At 40.5% G+C, this 25,405-nt stretch overlaps 1 protein-coding gene across 1 annotated transcript in view; it reads right to left on the minus strand.

Moving 5' to 3' along the window:
- CDKL5 (cyclin dependent kinase like 5) overlaps nucleotides 1-25,405 on the minus strand; it is a 275,410-nt gene that overhangs the window by 133,322 nt on the left and 116,683 nt on the right. Inside the window, exons 3-4 of the mRNA XM_018554842.1 lie at nucleotides 22,659-22,830; nucleotides 19,601-19,635 (exon numbers count right to left, since the gene is read on the minus strand). Of these exons, the coding sequence (XP_018410344.1) occupies nucleotides 19,601-19,635; nucleotides 22,659-22,722 (99 nt within the window). The 5' untranslated portion in view covers nucleotides 22,723-22,830. The remainder of the gene's footprint in view (nucleotides 1-19,600; nucleotides 19,636-22,658; nucleotides 22,831-25,405) is intronic.

Below are 25,405 nucleotides of genomic sequence, written 5' to 3' on the forward strand. Positions count from 1 at the left end.
TATCTGTCCCCAAAATTTTTTAACATATATTGCAAGGCTATAGTCAGGTCATGCTGACTGGTGAAATTTTTGACTGACTGGTGAGACACCGCCAAATTTTTCAAACCCTGTATATATATATATATTTGAACAAAAATTCAAACTACAATGTTATGGGTTTTTTTCTAAAAATTCAGTTTGCAACAAGTCAGCCCTGATACACTTGCTGCTTTCCAAAACCCAAAAAACAACCTACCTTTTAAAACATTACCCCCTTCGTGCTGTGGAACAAGGTGATGACCTCAGCAACATCAAACACTTACAGGGCTATTCACAAAAGGGTGAAGAGTTTGCAGAAGGCAGGAGCTTGCACCTTATTAGGAGGAGTAGGCTACCTCCAGGTACACCTGCATGCAATCTATCGACTTCATTAATATGCTCACACTTGGAGACTCAGATACATAGAGTTAGGACCACCCTTTGCAGAGGTGCCTTGGCGCGGCAGTGTGGCTTCTACATATTTTTGGCCAAAAGTTTGTGCAACTAAAACCTCTGATTTTAACGCATACTGTTGACAGGGCTACTTGTTTGGTTGCAGGCTGGCTGGCAGGTTGGGGCTGGGGAATTTTTGTGTTTTGTATTGTTGTAAGCCTTCCCATTGTGCTCCCTGCTATAAAGGCTGGTTATAGATTCATGCATGTACCACTTTTTTCTAGTTTGACTATTTTTGGTTTGGGGGATGCACTGGGGTCCCAGCGTGCATTTTTGGTTGCTGGGCCCCCAGTGCGTCCCTGCACTTTTTTCTCATTGTTCATTTCTCATGCCTTCTCCAAACTCTTCACCCTTTTGTGAATAGCCCTGTAAATATTTAAATGACTTACACTAATAACGTACACTAATTCTTCTGGTAGAATTACTTGTTAATTTAACCTCAAAACTTCTTTGTTAATCGCTACGATACTGTCTCGCCCTTTTATGCTTCTTTCTATTTACACTGTCAAATAAAAAAAGCATGAATAGTCTTTCAAGTGGGATGACAAAAACACTCAACAAGGCTATGATGAAATTGCTGCGTGATGTATACAGTAAACACAACGAGGGCTGACTATTAGGATCATAGCACGCAACCCCGAAACTTCCCAACTGCATCAGAAGCTAAATCTGGATTGAGCTAAGTGTATTGTCAGCACTCTGCTAAACATCTCTAGTAAGAATTTGCCAGAGGCCAAGAACAGAGCATTGCAAGGTGACAGCTAATCATGCTCTCAACAACATCCTGACATTCCAGTGAAACCAAATATCATAATCTTGCGAATATATATATATAAATTGGAATTAAGTTGATTGCACGCTTATTAGGATCCATCAAGCTTCACTGGTAAAATCGGTTAGGAAATTGATATGATGTGAACCTGCTTAAAAGAAGAACTCCAGGAATGTGAAAAGTTAACGCTTGCAGCAGAGCTATCCCCACACTGCAAGTGTACACTGCTCATTTAGGTCTATGGGTGAAAGTAAAACAAATAAACCCCATCCGCTCCAGCTGTGGTATGTCCTTTGGTGTCTTTATGTCTAATATAGGGGTCTATTCACGAAGCTGCCGAAGGATCTGGCCGTAGCTTCGGCCGATGTCAGAATAGAAAAAAAAAAAAAAGATGTTTCACATTGAAAAGCATTGGGACATTACTATTGGCTATTTCAATTTGCAATAGCCAATAGTAAACTAGCATTGTACCCGCCTTCTGCTGCAGTTCCCCATCAGGTCCATCAGCAGAGGACAGGAACAATGCTAGTTTACTATTGGCATTTGCCAATTGAAATAGCCAATAGTAATGTCCCAATGCTTTTCACCTCGGCAGCTTGGTGAATAGACCCCATAGTGTATTAGACATGATCACGTCACAGATCCTTAGACTGCCGGAGCCCAGGGGAACAGTCTAGCAGCCAGACAAGACCGAGGATCAGTTGAGTGTTTCTTCTTTATTGTGGCTCCCTAGACAAAACAAGTACCTAACCCTTGCAGTGCGGGGGGTAGGATAACTTTTCAAAAGCCTGGAGTTCCACTTTAAATAAAAATTTGTATATAATGCCACTCTTAAAAAAAAAAACAACACCCTTCTTGTGGTAAAAAAATGGCTACCTTGTCTGAGATTTGTTCAACAAGCGACTGCCAATAACAGTGGCAATCTATTGCAAATCAGGATGCCTTTTATTTATCAAAGAATGTGTGATCACGTTTTTATCTATGATCCCTGCAAAAACAATTCTGAAGAGCAGACTGCGATCATTTTGTAAACATTAAAGTAAAAAACAATTTCCCCCTCCCGATCCTGCTGTAGGGACTTACCTTAAAGGAGAACTATGAAGTGAGTGCTTTTCACTCACCTCATAGTTCTAGCCGACCTGTGACAATGAGACTGTCACAGGTCGGCTCAGTAGATCGGTAGGTGAGCGAACACATACCGGCGTTCGCTCACCTCTCGATCCTGTCACGGCTCTCTGCCATGACAGGGGAGGGGCTTGATTCCCCCTCCCCGCTCCGATCCGCCAGCGCTGACTGGCGGATTAGACTGGGCAGGGGGCGGGTACTGCTGGCTCTGCCTCTAGATAGGCAGAGCCAGCTGTCACCAACGTAGCTGGGCGGATCCCGGCGGATCCGCTTCAGCTGCGGCGTCTCAGTATACCGCGAGCAGCAGCCTGCGGTATACTGAGCCTAGGGTGACGGGAGGACGCTAGTTTGTGTCCTCCCGTTAACCTAAGGAGAACTATGGGGAAAAGCCTTAACCCCATAGTTCTCCTTTAAATGATGTTTCTTAATCCAATCTTCTTTCCTGTCCTTTTCAGCTGTCCCTCCAGAGCTGGGTGAGGGTCTCCGATCCAGCGCTGACTCTTCTGTCCTCCTCTTCTCTGATGTCCCACGGTGTCTGTGCGGGTGCACGCTGCTCCATAGACTTACCTTGTGTCTCTCCTTCTCTTCAGGCCGAACATCTGAAGTGCGCATGCGCCCGCCCCAAGATCCTTTGCGGCCACCCGAGACTCTTCAGATGTTCGGACGGGAGCGCACGGCGAAGACACAGGTAGGTATTAACCCTTTTTAAAAGGTTTTTTTTTTTAAAAATGTTTTTGCATATATCTACTGCTTGCTAGCAGTAGATATATGCAAAAACATGCAATGGTTAAATTACCCTTTAATGCAAAATGACCATGTCACTAGATGGCTTTGTGACTAGGGTTACTCATGAACACTCGCTCACTACACAAGTTCAGCAGGTGATGAAGTTTGTAATTAGACTCATTCAGGGTTTTACCACCATTTAATTACCTAATAAAGTAGAACTGGAGACAAAACTCTTTTTTTAGGTTTGTGAAATCCCCGGTGGTCAGAACTAGTGTGCCCCTAGGAAGATTTCCCCTCTATTCCTGTTCTGATGACAATTAAAAATTTGGGATTTTCTTTCACTTTCACCGATAAAAGTCACCAGGACAAATAGAGAGGGTGAATCTCCCTGATGGAGATGCAGACAGCAATAAAAACCAGAGATGTGTTCCAATTCCTATTCACTGTATCCAAAACCGAAAAAAAAAACGTTTTGGATACAGTTGCACTTTAAGACTAGGTAATTCAGAAGTTACATAGTTACATAGTATTTGAGGTTGAATAAAGACATTAGTCCATCAAGTCCAACCTATTAGGATCTCATTCTAGGAGTACCCGTACCCCTGTATATTACGGTCCCTTAAGAAAAAGCAAAATGAATAAAAAGATTTTTCAAAAAAAAAAAAGGAGTCCTTAAAAATGAGGATTAATGGTCTAGTTATAACCTGGCTTAATTCCTTAAGTACCTTGGGGTGCAGGTTATCCGGACCCACTGCTTTGTTTGCATTGAGCATTTTAAGTCTTTGTTGTATCCCGGTTTCTGTCAACCACTGGGGTATATTTTGAGTTAAACTGGGAGTTTTATCATGTGTGTCAAACCCGTTTCCCTCCCGAGTGTATACTGAGGAGAAAAAAGCGTTCAGCGCCTCGGCCCTCTCCTTGTCGTTTGTGACTAGCTTCCCGCTTCCATCCTTTATTGGGCCTATCTGCTCCTTTCTCACCTTTTTACTGTTAATATATTGGTAAAATTTTTTGGGGTTCTTTTTACTATCTGCGGCGATATGCTTTTCGCACTCAGTTTTAGCTGCCCGGATTTCTAGTTTGCATTTTTTGTTACATTCTTTGTAGTTAAGGAACGCCAATGCCGTCCCTTCCGTCTTATATTTTATAAATGTCGCTCTCTTGTCCTTGACGTGTTGTTTTACAGTTTTATTAAACCATATTGGTTTAGTCTAGTGGCCTGTTGCATGTAATAAATACTGTTGTTATTAAACTGCTAAATTATACTTTTGTATACTTGCTTTTTAAGGTGCATTTTTAGCTCGTTTTCAGTTGTCCAATGAAAATCAGTATCAGCTGCCAAAAAGCGTTAAAAAAGCGCAAAAACGCGCTGATCGGTGGGTTTCCATTGAAGTCTATGGAGCAAAACAGGCTAATAAGTGAGACCCCTGATGAAGTCGCACTGGACGTAACGTACGTAGGGAGGAGCATCTGACGTCATCACTTCAGTGGAGCCAGACAGACGGGAGCTGTATTGCATCTGCTGTACTCAAGCACGTTGAGGGAATCCCTCGCGGGAATCTTTTATGCTGGCTATTTCTTGCCATTGTGTGAGTACTTGTTTTTATCTAATAAATTGTATATTTTTGGATAGTATGCACTATGTGTCTTTTGCTTTGTTTCTTCTCGATCTGATGAGCTTATCTATGACCTGAAAGGATCTATTTTACGCTGGTACTGCGGGCCTCCCTTCCCCTCTTAAAGCTGCCCACACACCTTACAATTTATCTGCAGATTTTCTGTGGTCAGATGGAAAAAGTGCAACAGATTGGCCCAGGTGGAGATTACTCCATCCACACAGTTAAGTGTAGATGGAGGAATCTGTTGCACCTTTTCCATCGGACCACAGAACATTTGCAGATAATTGTAAGGTGTATGGCCAGCTTTAGAAGGGAAAACGTGCTTGAGACCTACTCTGTGGGTCCACAGACCCAGGTGAGCACTCTTTTGTAATTTGAGCATTCACTTGGTTGAGGTGAAGGATTATCAAACAGTCTGTTGTCCTGCACACTATAAAGTCTGCTTTGGAGGACTGCGCATGTTGTTTGTACACATTGCATCGCATTGTTTGATTCGTGTTCTGCACTGCATCATTTGATTCGTTTTGGACTTTCACTGTGTATGTTATGTGGTTTGAGTTCAGCCTATAATCATTGTTGTATTTTTCACTGTTTATATTTGATTGTTTTTTCAGCTCGGCACATTATTGCATAAATATTTTGTATTATATCAGATATAATTTAGTGCTTAGTATGTCTTTTTCACCTTTTTGTGTATTATCACTGGCGCAGATCTTTTTTGTTTATTTTTTTTTCACAGGGTTAATAAGTGCCACAAAAGAAGCTCAGGGACTAATTTAAACATCAGGTGTATTTTTCCAGCGCGTTTACATGAATGGCCCCCATAGGAGTACATGGGATTTTAATTTGCATGCGTTTCAGCGCAAAAAAAACGCCGATGAAACGCCCTGGTGTGAACGGGGCCTCAAGCATGCTCTCAAGTTTGGACCAAAGCCAGACCAAACCTGAGCTCCTCCAAAATACAGAAGGTAGCTCCTTCCGCTGCGGCTCAATCAACTGTGACTGAGGGATTTCCCACATGCAGCTTCACATAGGCACAGGATGCAGTGACGTCCTTGACCTTATATGGCCACGTGGCTATATTTGGCCAATGACGCTGACCTAATATGGTCATGCAGCCATATATGGTCAATGAAGTCAGCACAACACTTTGTGAAACTTCAGGGTAGGGAATACTACGGCCTGCAGCTGATTGAGTGGGTGGCTTCATGTAGCTTCTGGTTTCGGAGAAGCTCAGGTTTGGTCTGAATCTGAGCTCACTCCCAGTCACAGATGCATCTGCAGTTCCTCTCCCACCCAACAGGAAGTGAGAAATAAAAGTGAAAGAAATGTTTATCTTAGTTGTTTCAGGTGTCCCAGTTACACAAGTTCTCTCACCCTCTTTTCCAGTGACAAAATTTTGAATTTCTCATCATTCCAAAGAAAGAGGGGGAATCTTCCCAGTGGGGGCACAGCCAGCAAATCCTAGTAGGCATTTTAGCCCTTACACTGTCTATCAAAAAAAAAAATTAAAAAGTCAAAAGATCAGCTATAACTGCGCACATGTTACCCTCAGCACAAGTTTCTGACAACACAGTGAACTGGTATAATGCAAACTTAAAAGGAACACATTTAGGAGGCGCTGGGGTTTCTGCGCTCACTCAAATTGTCTAGATGCAGGAAACTTTGCAAATAATATCACTGGCACTAGCAAGGCAGCTCCTAAACTAAACAGGCCAATAAAAACAGCCAATGTGTTTCAGAGGCAACAACACTCCCCCTTCACCAGGGTTTAGGCCTGGTTCACACTTACGTTTTGTCACAGCTGAATAAGCGCGACAAAATGCTTTACAAAAAAAATCCCATTAATTCCTATGGTCCTGTTCACACCTGAGCGTTTTGTCGCAATAAGCAAATCACCTGTCACTGAAAAAGTACATGACATTCTTTTTAGCAGATTCCAGAGTCTTTTGTCCCCATAGACTCAACAGGAAACACTTGGAAACGTGCAATGAAATTATTTTTGCACACATATTATGCGTTTGCCCATTTACACCAACGTGCACATAATCTGCTCGCAAAAACGTGCGACTTAATGCACGCAAAAACGTGTAGCAAGAAATAAACGTTTTCACACTTGAAAACGCTGTCGCCTAGGAGCCAATGAATGGGATAAGGATTTGATTGGACATTTCTGAACATTAGTGTAAACTTATAACCTGCACCAAGTTGACGTATGTGCAACGGTTCAAAAGAGATTTGTAGCAAGAAAAGTAAAAGAGAAAGATAATGAAAATATAGTATTTTTTAATTGACAGCTAGCAAGCGAGCTTACCTATGTAATGAACACACTGATTTGCTAGAAGTCAAACTGAAATGTTCTTCAGGTATTTCTGACTTAAGGCAAGAATAATGCAGTTCAGTTGTATGAAAACATTTAGCAGCATTAAACTTGGTGGCAATCCCAGATGGTTACTATAGAAACAGAGTTTGAGGGGAAAGACTCTGGAAATGGGCCTGAAAAATCAGCAAAAGCTGAATGCATACACTAATAAACAAGCGATAAGCCAGGCACACTTGCCAGGGACAACTGAAATATAATCTTAGCAGTATGATCTCTTCAAGTAAAATGACCAGAGTATGCGCTACACTAAGTCAGTCATGGCCATGGACCAAAAGATTACTGAAGGATATGCTCTGGCCTGTTGCATATGTATGTTCTTTTAAACATCCATACGTTGCCTTACGCCCCTTTGAGGCCAGGTTCACACCTGGGCGATCTGTGACCATGGGGCAATCATGCACGATACCACACAGATTGCCGTGCGGTCACTGAGTTGCCCACCACCGCGCATGCTCTGGCGGTGCCATTATTTTCTAATGGCACCACAGTCATGCCGGGCGGATTGTGTGGTTTCCCGCCACGATTCCGCCAGTGGAGCCGAACACGAAAACAGCCGCGCGTCGTAAAAAAAGGTACTTGTACCTTTTTTCTGCGATTGCCGCATGGATGTAACCCCACTGAAATGAATGGGACCGCGCGACAATCGCTGTGTGCAATTGTGCACAATTGCGCTGTCCCAGGAGAACCCCGGATCGTCCAGGTCTGCACCACTCTTGCACAGCATTTCACTCAGCTCTGTGAACATGCACTTTGTGTCACCAGTGTCACAGACCTGCCTTGTGAACTACAACTCACCGTCTGAGGAATGTAACACTGTTCAAAAAGCATGAGGAATAAAGGAATGTTCGTGCTTCTTCCCATACTCCTAGACAAAATGAGCAGTGGAAGGGTGGGGCCCACTGCAAGGGTTAATTTTTGTATTCCACGGAGTTGCGCTTAAAACAAACTGTTATTTTTTTGGTTTAGATTCGTCAGACAAGCTATCCTGTGCCTGCCTGCACTATACAATATAAGGTGTAAATGCGGAATGCTCCTCATTTAGAGATTAACTCTTTATTGTTCATTTATTACAATCTGCTTCATTCACCATTTAAATGTATTTTTCCCCAATATGATACAATTTACATACAGTTCAAGCCCTGCCAGTGTTCTTTCCTCTCCTGACCATGTCAAGTTATACTAATACCAGTATGTAAATATTCATGTAACATTCATGTTATAACTGCAGGCAACCCGTCTTATCTGTGCTATTTGTATATTAATGGGTACACTAGGTCAGAGACTGAACGGTGGCGTTGATGTACACACGTGTTGCTGCCTCAGCACAAAAACTCCCAGCCCTGCACGATGTGTCAGTACTGCATCTGTACTATTAACATATGTTATCTGCGTGCCCATTGATTACCTTTCTGAAATACTCATAGGTTCCTGCATATGCTTCCCGCCACATGAAATCTGCCACAGCGTGTAGAATGAGCAAAATTAGCTATTAGGAATAGTACTCTCATAGACTTAATACAGACATTGAAATGTCAAAAGAAGAACTTAAAGGACTACTATAATAAAAAAAAGGATTGTGCTCAGGTAATTGTATGCTGGTAATACACATAATGATAGTATTTAGTATCTGAATTCCTTTCTTTCCGTGTGTCATTATATTTCTCTCCACATTTACATGCAGATCAAGCTGACCGACAAAAAATGACAGCGTTGGGAAACTATAGCAATGCTACAGGTGCTTATAATGGACACCCTTTATTCACATGGTTTAAAGAGGAACTTTACTCACCAATGTAATGTCTCCCAAAACAGTCACTTTTAGGCTATATTTACACGGGGCATTCTGGCATTCCTGAGGAAAGAGCCTAGGGATTCTTGGAGCAGGAGTGCCAGGTGTCCCCGTTGAGAAGATTGGGCCTGGATGCATCTAACCTGCGTTCACGGAAAATCATTTATCACAAACCAAGTACCCTGTACGATTACATGCAGACTGTATCTAACCTGCGTTCAGAGAAAATCCTCTATTACAAACAAAGTACCATGTACGATTACATGCAGACTACATCAAACCTGCATTCAGGGAAAATCACCTATCACAAACCAAGAACCATGTACGATTACAAGCAGACTGTATCTAACCTGCGTTCAGGGAAAATCATCTATTACAAACAAAGTACCATGTACGATTACATGCAGACTACATCAAACCTGCATTCAGGGAAAAGCACCTATCACAAACCAAGAACCATGTACGATTACATGCAGACTGTATCTAACCTGCGTTCAGGGAAAATCATATATCACAAACCAAGTACCATGTACGATTACATGCAGACTGTATCTAACCTGCGTTCAGGGAAAATCATATATCACAAACCAAGTACCATGTACGATTACATGCAGACTGTATCTAACCTGCGTTCAGGGAAAATCATATGTCACAAACCAAGTACCATGTACGATTATATGCGGACTGCATCTAACCTGTGTTCAGGGAAAATCACCTATCACAAACCAAGGACCATGTATGATTACATGCGGACTACATGGAGACGCAGCTGCTGTGACTCTGTCATTTACTTGAATGGGTACAGCGGTCGCATCTGAACAGGAATACCTAGGACTCTTGGAGGAATCTAAAGGCAACTGCAATCCAAATAGAGGCTAAGATGGCACCTTCCTTGGCTGTAAGGGATAGGAGGTTGTAGTTGCGTTTTAAAGTGTTTTTCCAATTTTGTAGCCAAATTGCGATAACAACTGCTTCATATTTGTTACATGTTCCTATACATATAAATGTTGCTCCAAAGAGTTAGCTAAAAATGTAAGAACTATTTTTCACAGAACTTATTTTTAGCATGAATTGGAACACAAATTTGACTTCAAAAATGGAAATGATGGGGTCTATTTATCAGTGGAATACAAGTGTGTTGACGTCAATCCTTCTCCTGTCCATGTTACTGAATGTCTGTACCAATGGAAAGGAGGAAGAGTCTGCAGGAGCCAGAACATTGCACACGTGATTTATTGATCATGGTTGCAAAGATTTACTCGCACCAATGCGAAAATAATACTAAATGCACATTTGTTTCTTTTATGAAGAAGTGTGCATTCATTATTATTATTATTATTAGTTTCTTTTTTTTTATATAAAAGGTGGAATTTGCCTTTAAGGCACCAATATTGTTATGACGCACACTGAATAAGACTATAAGACATCAGCACCCACAAGACAGTGGACAGAGGCAATTAGAAGGACCCACAGCCATCAAATAGTTACTCAATCTGGTCCAAAACAGATTGTCATCTTCTGTCTTTACTTTCAAGCTTTATTTTTATTGCAGATTATCTGTTTAAAAGTGCAAATACAGAAGAAGAAAAGGACTTTGTAGGTTACGTCTAACTACCCAAATAGGACAATACCAACAACTATTTGCTGTAACTGCTCTTTGTCAGGGTTTCCAGGGACAATAACTAAAGGCCTCTCCACACATTTTAGCTATGCAGTTCAGACATACAGAAGCTCAGATCTTCAAAAACTGGCAATGGCAGCTCCATGTTTTCCTCCTGACAGGTTCCCTTTACAGTTAGCTAATACTCGGTGGTGTGCCTATAAATTCATGTTGTGAAGAGCAGAACCGGCTTTGTAATTACTTGCATATGCAAATTCTAGCCTGCAAGGCATCTTGTTCAGATTCTACCACACTAGATGCCACTTACATATACTCCTAAAAGACATAATCATAAACTGACTTTTCAACAATATAATTGCTTCAAGTAGTTGTTAAAAGCAAAATTACTCAAAACACAAAACACCACATATATTAACATTCTAACTTGAGCTGAAAGAAGAACCCCAGGCATAATTATTCTTACCCCTTGCAGTGGGGCTATCCCTGCTCTGTAATTAAGTGCTAACTTTTGTCTAGGGACAAAAATAAAAAAATATACTAACCTGAACCTCAGAGCTGGCTGGCTTCTACTCCAGTCCCTGCCGCCTGTCTCCTCCTTTGCTCCAGCAATGGAATGTACCTTGGGGTCCTCATGTCCTATTCACTGTATAGGACATGATGACTCCTGGAGTGGAGGGGAGCAAGGCAGCAGGGACTGGTCTAACAGCCAGCCAGCTCCGAGGGCCAAGTGAATATAACAAACTAAAGTATGGACACCGGCACTCCAGTAGCTGATCAAGTATCAAGTATGTCTATTTATTAATGTACGTGCTGCGTAGCAAATACACTCAATGCAACGTTTCGGGCCACAAAGGGTCCCCTTCACACATGTTTCTGCCTGATGAAGGAACCCTTTGCGACCCCGAAACGTTGCATTGAGTGTGTTTGCTATGCAGCATGTACGTTAATAAATAGACATACTTGATCAGCTATTGGAGTGGCGGTGTCCATGCTTTTGTTCATATGACGAGGCGGTTGCCATCCGCCGACAACCGTAGCACCCATCTTATCACATTGGACTACCGGTAAGTGAGTGGGTGCGGTGGGTATATGGACTATATCAGGTGAGTATAACTTCCCTAGATGAAGACAAGCACTTAACCCGTGCAGGAAGGGGGGGGGGGGGCGGTTTGGGGCTGGCAGCCCTATGGCAAGGGCTAAAAATAATTATGCCTGGAGTTAGTTATAGCTATCCTCAGTCACAAATCAGTATCAGACCTACTCTGATCTACGTCTGAATCTAATTGTTGGTTTTAAGGAGAAAAAGAAAAATGTCAACCTTAAGCAACCTTGTTTTGTTTTTTTTTGTAAGTGCTGCTACAAGTAAAAGAAGGCACTAAACACTCACCTTGCCCAGGGCCCGTGCCACTGAAAACCATGTTAACCACTACAACTGGTCCTACAAGGTCGGATGGGAAACTAACTCTCCTGGAAATGTTAATCTCCTGGGTCCACCACTCCACTGCCTGGTTCCTCTAACCTCCACCCATTACAGGATACAGTAGTGACATAAGGTCAGAGAAAAGAAGCAGTGAGAACAGTGGAGGACCCAGGAGATTGAAACTCTTGAAGTGTTGGTTTTCCGAAGGCTTTAGTGGACCAGTCCTAATGTTCGGTTTACTGCTCCATGCCCTGGGCATCTACTGCCTTCTTTTACATGTAACTGCATTTTTTATGGGTTTTTTTCCATGACAAAAGACATACAAAAGGCCCATAAAACCATGTATGTCTCTATCTGGTAGCATTCTTCATAAAGCAATATAGTGAAATCACTCACAGCAACCAATTCCATTTAGTAATTCAGCAATGCAGTGTAGTCAGAAGAGTGTAAAATTATATCATTGCCAAACCAACCTACATCAAAGATACTTTATGTAGTTTCAGCATCCTTTCTAGTAGAATGCTAGTGCGGCAGTCAGGTATTTACTCAGTACAGTATATAAGGATCAGAAATGATATGACATAACTACCTATATGTGCTAGATTCACTTTCAATAGATCATAAGCTATATTATTATAGGTTCAAGCAGGTCCTTAAAGTCACATTTTAGATACCCTGCAATTAGCTGTTATTATCTTTAAAGCAACATTATATCAGATAGGGGTCAATTTGGGCCATATAAATAATTTAAAAAAACTGCTATTGAGTGTATATGAGATTCCCTGTGGTACGTTTCCATGCAGTCACAACTGGGAGTCATGTGAAAAAAATGATTCCATGTCTGTTTCCAATGTCACATGCTATTTGCTGTAATGGTTCTCGCTCACAATCCAGATTGTACTAAAATCCATTTAATGGGAATTCTTGATATTACTACCAAACACTTGTCTGCTCTTGGGAATATAGGGCCCTGACTTTGGACATAGGAACTGAGGGATCCCATGGCATGGAAACATCATAATGCCTACCTACCCTCTGGGTGGTCAGCTGGCAAACCTGAAACCCTGATCACCTTTCCCTTACATCCCTGCTGCCTACACCTCTGCACCCTTTTTTTCTCTATCATATTTTTTCCTTCTTATTTTTACCCTCTTTCCTTTTACTTGGAGTATACTTTTCTCCTCTTTGATGATGAGTTAGTTTTCCCTTTCCACTTAATGTCTCTAGAGGACATTTATAATAATAAAAAGAACCGGGATGTATGTCTAGTTGTCTACCATCTATTACATTAATGAAAACCACACCAGAGTTGTCAACTTATACAGTTCTTTATTAGATATTAGGGATGCACCAATACCAATTCAGATACCAGTGCAGATACTTGGCATTTTCACGAGAACTACCATGGTTGTAGCGGTTGCAGCTGGGACCTGGCTCTGGCACTCCACCACTGTCCTGAAATCATTAGTCTGTATTGTTTTAGAAAAACTGTCACATGACAATAAACATAAATGTATCAGTACTTGTAAGTACTCGGCAAGTATCAGTACTTGTACTTGCAAAAATGGTATCAGTGCATCACTTTGTATATATTTATAAAAACAAAATCACACATTAAAACAGAGATGTACAAATCCCAGGAGCTCTGTGTGCTCCTTACAAATGACAGCTGCCTCCTAAGTTTTGAATTTTTCTCTAGTCTAGTCTTGGAGCTCGAAAAATATCTGTACTTGTACATGTACCGAATAAGGTACTTGGTATCAGTGCATCCCTATTAGATATGGTAACATTTTATTAATGTTAGTAGCACTTTTATCTGTATGTTGACCTAATTATATCTGTAGTGGATGAGGAAGTCACCAGCACTCACACTTTGGGAGTGCTGGTGACCTCCTCATCCATTTTTAAATGCGTGCGGCGCCATTCGTGTTATTACTTCAAAGCACCGCATAAACTTTATGGTCTATAAGCACCATATTGAGTGCAGGTGATGCACTACAGCACTGCTAATTATATCTGTGTCTTCCACAAATAAAGGATTTACAAAAAATTATTACCAAACACTACAATGTTACAGATTCTATTGTGTTTTATACTAATTGCTAGGTGATATAAGATACAGTACACACTAGAGACCCTTTTGTTACTATTATTGGCAGTTGAACTGGTTAGGTCTGCCCCATGACACCTCATGACACAATATTTCCTTGTGGCATATGTCTAAAGCTAAAAAAAAAATACTGATTAAAGAATAATACAGGGTTAACACAGCAGCCAATGTGCAGCCAAAGTATAAATATGTTTACACAGTATCTATATCCTCCAGTCTCTTACACAGTCAGTATGGACGGGCAGCGTATTCCATTGGAAAACAAGGTGGTGGGTTACTCACTATGAGTCAACTTTATGACACACAAACAACTCCCTCGGTTCTCCTGATGTGTACAACCAGCCCTGACAGATAATGCTAAGAGCAAATATCTAAATAATGATGGTAGCCTGTTGGAATCAGGTTTTGGTGTTAGCATCTCTTGTAACATCATCCCATGCGCGGATCTAACATTTCTTTTGAGCTCCAAATTTCACATCCCTATCAGTTAGTCCACTGCTAAATATTTAAAGTGCATTTAACCTTGAAGACTAAAATATTATTAGCAACTAGAACAATGACCATAAAACACCTACTCTATTTCTAGAGTGAGCAGCAGTTATCGAATTGCTACAGCAGAGACTTAAAACAACTGGGTTGGGGGCGATCACAGCACCTGGCAGAGGGAATTCAACCAGCATCAACTTCTTTAGCGGCCGTCACATGTTATGTGATCGAATGCAGAGAGCTGCAAAGGAAGTCAATGCTAGAAGAATAAAAGTATGCCATTTGTTTAAGGAAACTGCATAAAAAGACTATTTGGGATGAAGAAATTATATTTTATCTACATAAAGTCTATATTATTTTCAAAAAGCAGCTGTCATCTTGTTCTGCTCATAAAGTACAATTGATCCCTTGCAATCCTCCATTTTTAGGTATCTGACAATAAACCAGGTCCTTTAAGACAACACCCGCCTTTTACAACTGTCATCTATCACTGTGGCATACTTTGTTGCTGCATGTTTTTTTTAGCCCAAAAGAAGAGGGAGTGTTGATTTTTTTTTACTCCAAGAACAAATGTTCCCAGTGCTCCCCTAGTCAGTGCTCTTAGACACACGTGTCCATCTTAGGCAATAAATGGTCATGGCCAGGACTACTTTATTATTTTTCATTTTGATACTCATGCAGATGTTTAATTCATTAGCAATGTTATCACATAGCTTTTTTAAGACTGTTATTAACCCCAATGTTTTTTATGTTATATGAATTTCATTGTAATCCTATATTATTATTATTATTCAGGATTTATATAGTGCCAACAGTTTGTGAATCACTTTACAGTATAAGGAAGACAGTTACAATACAAATCAAGACAAGATGGTAAGATGGGCACAGCCTGCGAGAGCTTGCAATCTAAAATATACAACGAGTTTTTCCTATGTGAGAATGTATCAATTACATTATAGTTTGGTCAGAATTTGGCTTTTTTCAGATACATATAAGTTTTTTTTTAAATATAACTTGTCACGCGATTTATCATTATTGAGTTTTCCTTCATTATGCACTATGTCTGTCTTGTAGCCCTGATGAAGGACGAGTGTTGTTGCCCCCCCCAAAAGCATTGGCTGTTTTTGTTTGAACAAACTGTGAACAATTTAAGGCATGTTTAGTCTTTTTCACCTTTTGGTTTAGAGGCCTTTATTTCTAAACATTGAGCCAATTCTGGGTACCCAGCAAGTGAGGCCTGTTTTGTTTGAGAGTTGTCTTACCATTTGAAACATTCCTGTATGGATGATTTGAGTGAGTACAGAAACCCCAGAACCTCCTAAATGTGTTCCTTTGGAGGACTGTATCTGTAGGCTGAGAAGGTGTATTTACATGTTTCTGCCAAAGCATTAAGTTGGGTAGGAGCAAAGGACTATGAAGAGGTGTCTACTTTAATAGGGCATTCTACTCAACTATTAATAATAAGGGCAACAGCAAGTTGTGTGTAGGAGCATTTCTAACCAGGCCTCAAAATTTATTGTTCAGAATTGCCTTTCCTTCATTAGCCACTTTTTGTGATGGCATCACTTCACATCACCTCCATCCACGACTAATCCCGCAATTTATGTGCTATTGAAATCAATTAAATATATGGCAGATCTGTCCAAATGCTGCCGAGCAACACAGGCATCCTTTACTTTCCCTAAAGACTTCAATACATTGAGTGCATGTGCAATAGAAACAAATAAACATTATTACAGGTGCAGTTCAAACTTAGCTTTTGCTGAAAATAAATCATAAGCAAATGTTATGTTTAGTGAACACAGCATGTCATATAATCAATGAGTCAAGAGAAACAATCATCAAAATCCATAAGAAATCTTTTTAAGGCCGATAAACACCTCCCTGGTCAACCGGGGTAAAGTAAATGAATGCGCGTGGTGGGCTAATGTACCAAAAATCATGCATGCAGCATTTGTGGTAGTGCAGCACACCTCAACACACACAACTGCACTGGAAAGGTGAGTTGAGGTGCCAGAATGAATGGCATCACATTGCATCAATGTGCGCATCGCAATAGTATAAATGGACCCTTACAAGAAATGGCAAGCTTAAGCTCCCCCCTGCCTAGCTCCAAATTTTCCATAGGTGTGTGCGTGGGGAAGAACTAAGTTTTACTTTTCCAGGAAAAGGCAAAATCTGCATATAAATTCAGGTGGTTGTATCTCTGAATATACTGATCGTTTTGACAAGTGGTTTATTTTAAACAAAAACATTTTGCAACAAATACTGCCAATTCACGTCCTGCATCCTAGCCAAATGGTGAGAGTTCTGAAGTTGACACTGCCACTGACCTCACGTTGAGCTCACTGTACTGGGGAATGCCCTGTGCATAGTACAGAATTATGTGACTAGTAACTGCAGTCCCACCCCAAAGCAGTGTAAGAGGCCTTCCTAAACTAAACTAACCTCCTGTCGTCCTTTGCCGGCGCCAACATATTTACTCAGTCTTCTTCCAGGTTCAGGATCTTCGGCCATTTTGATTGGCTAAAATGACATAACTCCCGTGCTTGTTCATGGGAGTTCATTTATTTTAGCAGAAAGGTGTGGCATGAAAGTACATTGTGCTGAAAAAATTGACAACCTACTCGCAATCTTTAAAAACCAGGCTACAAAAGATCATAATCCACCAAGGCTGCAGACCCCCATTCTCCCCTCTTGTCTTAATACCACATCTGAACCCCACTCTTTCCCGCACTCATCACCAAGCTTGCACCCATGTTTTCATGTATGTGTGGGTTTTTCATTATTATTATACAGCCATTGCCAATTTGTCTTTGTATGGCTTTGCTCCTATTTTGGTAAAAATTCTCTTTTTGGGTCCTACTGCAGTAACAATTTTGGGTCCTCAGATTAAAAAGTTTAAGAAGCCTGCTCTAAAACAATCTAGAAATAATGTTTCTGTGGAGACAAAATCAGTAAACGCACATCTCCCTAGTACCCATCTAAGTTCCTTTTTACTCAAAATTATCATGTCATTTGGTTATGCTTATACTGTTTGTGCCCACCGTGTAAATTCTAATGATGGGTCCACTTTAACTTGTGCCTGCTGCTGCCCTTTATCTAATACAGCTGTCTAAAATCCTGTCTACATAGCGAAGTTGGAACCAAAACCAGGGGTTTGGTACTTCTGTGTTCCTTTTTAAATTGTTGTGCCCTTTGAGATAAACATAAAGGTGAGAAAATCTTAGACTGCATTACTGTGTACCTTTCACATAGTACTGGTGAGATCTCAGTGACTTCTCCACTACACTGACAACCTGGCTTCACTTTGAAAAGGTTACATTTGTATTGGCTGATATGTTAGAAAACTTCATAATTCTACACTGTTACAAATGCAGCTGAAAGTACACCTGTCATATACACCAGCAACACTCAGGGCATGTCACTGCTTCTGCTAACTCCAACCATGAATTATGTTTTAGCTGTAATTTGTTGCTGGCAAGGCAAAATATATGCTGCTCCCCATTGGCAAGATATACCTATAAAAATTCTTGGTTTGCATCAATAAATGTTGACACACAACAATTAATTTTAATTAATATAAATTATTGGAGAGACCAACTGCAGTGAAGTGACTACTCAGTTAAAGAAAATGTTTGTGACCCAATTCATGTGACAGTGCTGGGCCAATGACCAAGCACCCAAGCACCAAAACTGTCACACAAGGATGGTCTATTGCTCTGTATAAGCTAGAACTTAAATCACTTGTAGATTACTCTGTGTGACTTCTTCTGCTCTCCGCTGCTGAACAGAGTTACAAGAAAGTGATAAAACGGTGAGTATGTACTGCTGGTGTGTGTGTGGGGGGGAAAAAAAAAACCTGTTGCTTTGGCCTCCATAAACAAAGATCATGTTTACTTTAGGGCTTTTAGATATGACTAATTAAATCTCAATCAAACAGAAGACACTGTAAGTATTTCAAGGTATCAATGGCCACCCAAAACTGAGATATTTGGGTTTTTTTTCTTACATTTAAATATACAAAATAAAGTCTGTAAACTATGAAAAGTTACTACTTATATGATACAATGGAAGTGAAATTGAAGGTGGGAGCTACATCAATAGGTGCCCTAACATATTTAAATGTATATGATAAATATGGTTTTAAGTAACATACATATATTTCCTACATTTAACAGCAAAGCCAAGAAAGGTTCATGCAGAAGGTCTCTGTATTCGAAAATTGAACTGCCCGTTAAGCATATTGGGAACACAAGCAAGCATTGCATGTTTGTCTAGCTACATTCTTTTTAAATGTGTAAAGCTGGTTATACATGGTGCAAATTTCACAGAATGGGCACCCATTAGCTGGAAAATTCTTGGCCGAACGAAGCTGGGAGCCAATCAGCTGCTAGCTTTGTTAAGGTATTCTGACAGCGGCTGGTGGCATACAATGGAAACAGTGGGAGATTCGTCCATCAACGCTCATAAGCCTTGATGGAGGAATCTGTTATGTTTTCTTTGTTCAGCCCGCAGGTGGAACACGGAAAATGTAAGCGTGTATACACGGCTTAACTATCTTTGTAGATATCTAGCTGGATAATTCTATTATAAGTGTAACATTTTTATTTCAATATTTGTTTTACAAGTGGATTGACAATAGTTTTTGAAATACATATGATACTGAAAACAATAATGCATTAGCATTAAGAAGGTAAACAGTGAGTAACTTAGAAAAACAATATAACTTTTTTAGAGTTGGTTTGTCCTCCTAGGGGTTATACACCGCACCTTTGCAATAAATGGGCAAAGGATAAAATGTAATATTAGCTAGAGGGGTTGTGGAGGTGGTGGGAGCTGGGGAAAGATAGTAGTAACATAGTACAGGACCATAATACAAAGAGTAAGAAGAGAAAGGAAGGAGGGGGGCAGGAGTTTAGGAAGAAGAAAGAAACTGAGTATAACTGCAAATTTTTGCCTGTATTACCATTAATCATTTCATTCCTGGCAAAAGCTTGCTCATTGCTTTCCTATTTGCCAAGTGGCTTACTTGCAACAGTACAGAAAAATTCAATCTAATCAATCTTTCTTACCTTGTGTCGACATTTAAGTACCACTCCATAAGCGCCTAAAGAAAATTGCAAAGAAGGCGACAAAATCAGATTGGAACACTAAAACAAAGTAAAGTGTACACATATAAACCTTCAGATAAAATGAGAGAGTGTATCTCACTTAATCAATTTACTTTCTAAGGTCAAAGCTAGTGACAGGTGAGTGAATTGCCTGCTTGCCTTTTGTTGCTGCCACATCTATGTTCAGTGTGGTGTAGATACACTAAATTAGAAATGGTTTATAAGTGAGCCCAATGCATTTAAAACAGGAAATGGAAATGGCATGCCATAATAACATATTTGAAGTTTGCTGTAACCTTCAAAATGACATCTTGAGTCTAATCACTGTGGTAAACAGTTTAAATTTTCCTGCTCCCAGTTGTTAAAGATAAGGTCACTGGTCAGATATTACACGTACCTATACTTAACAGGAGCATTTAGGGATGTAAGGAAGCCAATTAGTGTCAATTAAATCCTGTCTATAACGACTAAACCTATATTATAAATGAATTGAAAGCATTAAGCACTATCTACACATATTTGCAGATTTCTTCCACAGCATGATGGAATTTCTCTTAACTAATATGCTCTATTACAGCAATATTTGGTCCGGCCCTATCCTCCAATTTAATGTGACACTAAACTCAGGAGTTAAACCTTAAAATTGCATTCAAGTACCCTATTAACAAAAATTATTTCTACATCGCTCAGCTGTAGATCCTCAAATCATCTCTGAATGATAGTAAAGTAGCCACTGCTCCAAGCTTGCTCCCGTGATGGAATACAATCTCACATATAATAATTTGTATTGGGATTGTGGTCCATCACGGGAGCAGGCTTTGGAGTGGTGGCTACTTTACAACACACAAAGGGACCATGGGGAACAAAAGTAGCTACTCTCCAGAAGGAAGGACAGTGTCAGCACCAATTCAAACATGATTTGAGGATCTACAGCTGAGTGATACACAAAAAAGAGACATTTGTATTAATAGGTAAGGTACTTGAATACACTATTAACATTTAACTCCTGAGCTTAGTGTCACTTTAAGTCAGTAAGACTGCCCGTCACACTGCCTAGCCAATCAGGAAATGACACCAATAGCATTGGGTCAATTTTAATTTTTTTTTTAAGTCCATAAGCTTCTCAACCAATATTTGTGTAGTATATGTTTGTTTTACAAATAAAAATTTTATACATCAAAATGATTCCAAGAAAACTCCTGGTTAGCTAAAGAAAGGGCGCTGTAGTAGGAATCTCCATTCAGGCAATGCTGTCTGTTATTAAAACCTCTGAAGGAGCCATAGTGTAGGAGCCAGAGATAGAAAATATTTTATATTCATATTGTAACACCCCCTTGCCCCCTACTACCCCCTAGTGGGCTAGGATTTCAACTCTCAGGGCATTGTTGTGGGTAAAATAAAATTGGGTGCCAGTTTAGAGCATTTCTTTAGCTCAATAATCTCCAGGAGACAGGGTTAGGGCACATGATAACTGAAAACAAGTAAAAATACAGCTTTGGACTTTTCTTCTACTATAATAATAGTTGGCACAGGCATATTAACAGTGAGGACTTCTTGCAATTTCCACTGTTAGCAGCTTCTACCCTGCCATGCAGGACACTCTTAATTACAGAAGCCTCCTCCTAACATGCTCCCTACAGGAAGCCATCTTCCTGCTCAGCTTCCTCAGGATGTATGCCTTAGCAGGACAGCAAAAAGTCTTCAGGACCCCAGGCACAGGACATCCTCTGCAGTAGCCTCCCCAAGCAGCAGGCAAAGCTCTCCATGGCAGCCCCCCACCCCCCCTTCCTCCAAGGTCACCCTACATATTTATATCCTCCAACAATGCATTACTAGCCTCCTAGTTGTTGGCCAGAGAAAAATACATATTCATAACTCAAAACATTGTTTCTTCCTCTATCTACTGGAGCACTCCCCAGCAACAAGTAGAAGTAAACAATAGTCGCAACAACATCCAGAGATCAGGTTGGCCACAGCCCAGCTATAACACTAAATTATGGCAGGGTCCCTACACTACTTTATACTCTCCTTTGAAGTCAGAAGCTGAGACTTTAAAGCATATGTCAAGACAAAAAAAACATATTTAGTACATCTTTGGAACAAACAAACAAACCTTTGTCCATGTTTTATCCCTTTAAACCTGTTGCAAGTACAGAAAAATAACTGTTGATCTGCCAGAAATAGTATGTATGCTTCTACTTATTTTTGACAATACAAACAGCTCTGAATTCCAAAGAAAGTGGTGTCAGCGCTGCCTACTGCATTTCTGATGGATTACAAGGAACACATAGACCTCTCCTCATCATCTCCCCACCTACTCATCTCCGTAACCCATGTCCATTGGGCACAGGCAGAGAACACGAGAAATTATCAGCTCACAAGCTTTTTGGCAAAACCAACAAGTATTTATGCACTTAATGAACAGGTAAACAAAACACTTTTACTAGTATATTTAGCAGACCAAAGTGGAGCAAAAAAGAGATGTTGCTACATATACTTAAGCACCTTTTTACATGTTTTACAAGGACTCCTCTGTACCACTGTTGTAGAAAGCCAGTTGTGTACAGTGCTCAGTCGCTTATGCTGAAATTTACACACAGAAGTGTATGCGTCAGAACAGTGACTCATACCACCTTCCCTGTACAGCTCCATAGAGAATTTTAATAAAGGAGAATTAGTTTGAAAGGAATGCAATGTGACTTCAGTGTCATAAGTGCACCCTGTATAAAAGGTTTACGTGTGTGTGTGTGAGTGTGTATTTGTGTGTGTGCATGCCTATTTCCTGTTAAGTGAGGATGCTTTTAAAAATTAAACTAATAGTTTGCCTTTAATAATTATACTATGCGCCTGCAAAATCCTGCAATATGTTTAACTGTGTGCAAGTGTACCTCCAACATGCCTTGGGGTGTATTGGGGTGTCACTAAGCAATCCCGTCGTAATGCTATAGTATGAATAAGCCCTTATAGTTTTCCTATCCTGTTTGGCATTATTTATTCAGTAGTCATGCTCACAACTTACCTTCACCGACAACTCCAAGGACCTCAAATTTATTCATCACATTACCAAGATTAGGAATCTTCATGAAGACAAACACAGCTTCTGGAGAGAGCCACGGAACATGGCAGATTGTATGGAGGGAGTAGGATCTTCACAGCTGACTTGTTTTCACATAATATGATAACGATTTCATCTAGGGAATAGAAATAAATATTAATATGAATGGTGTTTGTGTTGAGGGAAATTCAAAAACATATTTGCAGAATAATGCTATCAGATTCTCAATGTTTAATGGTGGATTAGACATCTGTAGAATTATAGTAATTTGGGGAAAAAAATGGCAGTTAAAGATTATCTAAGCCCAAAAACAAAAATGTGATATAGTGCAGCTTTCCAGGCATTAGATGTGGTGATTGCATTCCTTTAAACTTTTCAGACTAAGAACAATTTCAGCAAGTACAGAAAATACATGTTGATCTTGCCAGAAATGCTGAGTCCTTATCACTTTCTATGATCTGAAAATAAAGCTCATCTTTGTTGTGTAGTCCAATCAATTAACCATATAATAAATATGAAGTAAGGCAGACATGTTTGAAATCCAGCCTGTGTGACAACCATGGCTCCCTCCATAGACAGAGAGGAGCAAAAAGCATAGACCAAGTGACAAGGGAGCATGGAGACGGCTTCCTGGCCAATCAGGAAGCCGGGCAGCGTGTAATGACTCGCCGCCTGGCTTTCTGATACCGGAAGTTCTGGTATCGGGACAGGCATCAGGAGCATTTGGGTGAGTACTAGTATCGGTATTGGTGCATCCCTAATTGCATACCTCTATCACAACTCAAGTACTGTCCAAATACTACCTGTACAGCAACAACTACAACACGCACCACCCACCTGCAACGGTAATGATCTTTAATGGTAAGCTCTAGCATTACTGGACAGTCTTGTCCTGGCACTAAGCTAAAATAACACAATGCTTAAAGTAGAACTATGGTCCTCCATAAAAAAAAAGTGCTGTAGCACTTAATTATAAATACATCTGCACAGTTTTCCCGACAAAGTCCCACAGATACCTGTTGAGTCTGCCAGTGAAGTCCACCTAATGCAACTTCATGCAATGGTGTGGCAAGGATGTTGCACTGCACCTGAATTCAGACCAGATTTGCCTCTCTTGTGTAGGCTTTGCCTGCTTGCGATACAGTGCAAGGGACATGGCTATAAGCATTGCCCTTGCTAATTCTCAAGTCTGTAGCTTGTTAATCAGTACCTGACCACATCTAGTCCTGCACACTGCTTTCTAGATTGACAGCCCTGTCTTTTTTATTGAAATCCTCCTCCAGTGTCTGGGAGCGGGAGCATGTGAGACACAAATGAAGGAGGATTTGACTCTAGTTGACATAATCACTGGATCTAAACTGTCATACCGAAGCCTTTAGTTGTACCTTAAAGCCAGTGTGAATTGCTGGGTGCATTTTTTTAATTTCCATCACAAGATATCAATGGCTTGCCCTATAGAACTAGCAATCAGTGGCAAAAGCAATCCAAATATATAAAAAAAGAAAAAAGCACCTCTGGAACTGATGGAGGTGTTTCCCGCTAACTGACATAGGGACCTAAAGAAAACCAGTTTGAATAATCTCCTGCATAGATGATGGCATTTGGATCCAAACAGGAAACATGCAATCTCTAGAACTCCAAAATGGCCACTGGAGCTCACATGACCTCTAGAGGCTTCTGCTAGAGCCACCGGTATAGAGAGCATGTATGCCTCCCCATGTTTCACTCAGTGGGCATGGGTATTATCAGTGGCACTAGTCCTACCCTTTTTGTGAAACAATACTCTAGGGCAGGGGTATCCAGCTGCTGTAGAACTGCCATAAGTCCCTAAAGACTTTGCAACCCTCTGACAGCCACAGGCATGACTTCCAGAGACATATCCATGACTGGATTTGTAGTTTCACCACTGTTGGAGTGCTGCAGTCTAGCTACATTAGTCCATCATTTCATATTTTGTTCTATAGTTTGTTGCCCCTGCTAATACACTTTGGGGTTTATTTACTAAAGGAGTAAAGCATTTTCACTTTGTAAAATACATTTTCACTTAGCTTAGTGAATGAGGTAAAGCTAGTTTAGGCCTACTTAAAAACTCACTTTCCAAAGACTATCCAATCATGTGCAAGAGAAATGCACATGACTGGATGATTAAAGCAGAACTCCGAGCAAAAACATTATTAACCCTTGCACTGTGGCTATCCCTGTACTGCAAGGGTTAAGTGCTCGTTTTTGCCTCAAAAAGAAAAAAGTTTTACTCACCCAATCCTCTGAGCTGGCTTGCTCTTAGACCGCCATCCAGCTTGGAGGATCGGGTGAATATAACTGTTATTTTTGACCCTAGGCAGAGGTAGCACCACTGCAAGGGTTAATAACATTTTTACCTGGAGTTCCTTTTTAAAGACAGTCCAGCTTCACTTCATTTAATAAGATAGGTTAAAGTTCCCTTTGTAAGTGTACATGCTCTACTTCTTAAGTAAATCAAATCACAATAGCTTTTCTTATTTTATTTCAAATGGGTCCCAGGCACATGAACAGTACACACAACTGCTATTTAAATAACAGAAACGTGTTTAAAAAAAAAACTACACTTGGATTTCCAACAGATGGCCATGACAAAACAGAATTTCTGCTGTCGGACTGCGAGTGATTACTTGAGAAAATATTAGAAAAGCGTAATCTACTTCTATACTTGGTGAGCCAACAGGTTGGTACCA

Source organism: Nanorana parkeri, unplaced genomic scaffold, assembly GCF_000935625.1.
Source record: "Nanorana parkeri isolate BGI_ZX_2015 unplaced genomic scaffold, ASM93562v1 scaffold175, whole genome shotgun sequence".
Taxonomy (NCBI): Eukaryota; Metazoa; Chordata; class Amphibia; order Anura; family Dicroglossidae; genus Nanorana; species Nanorana parkeri.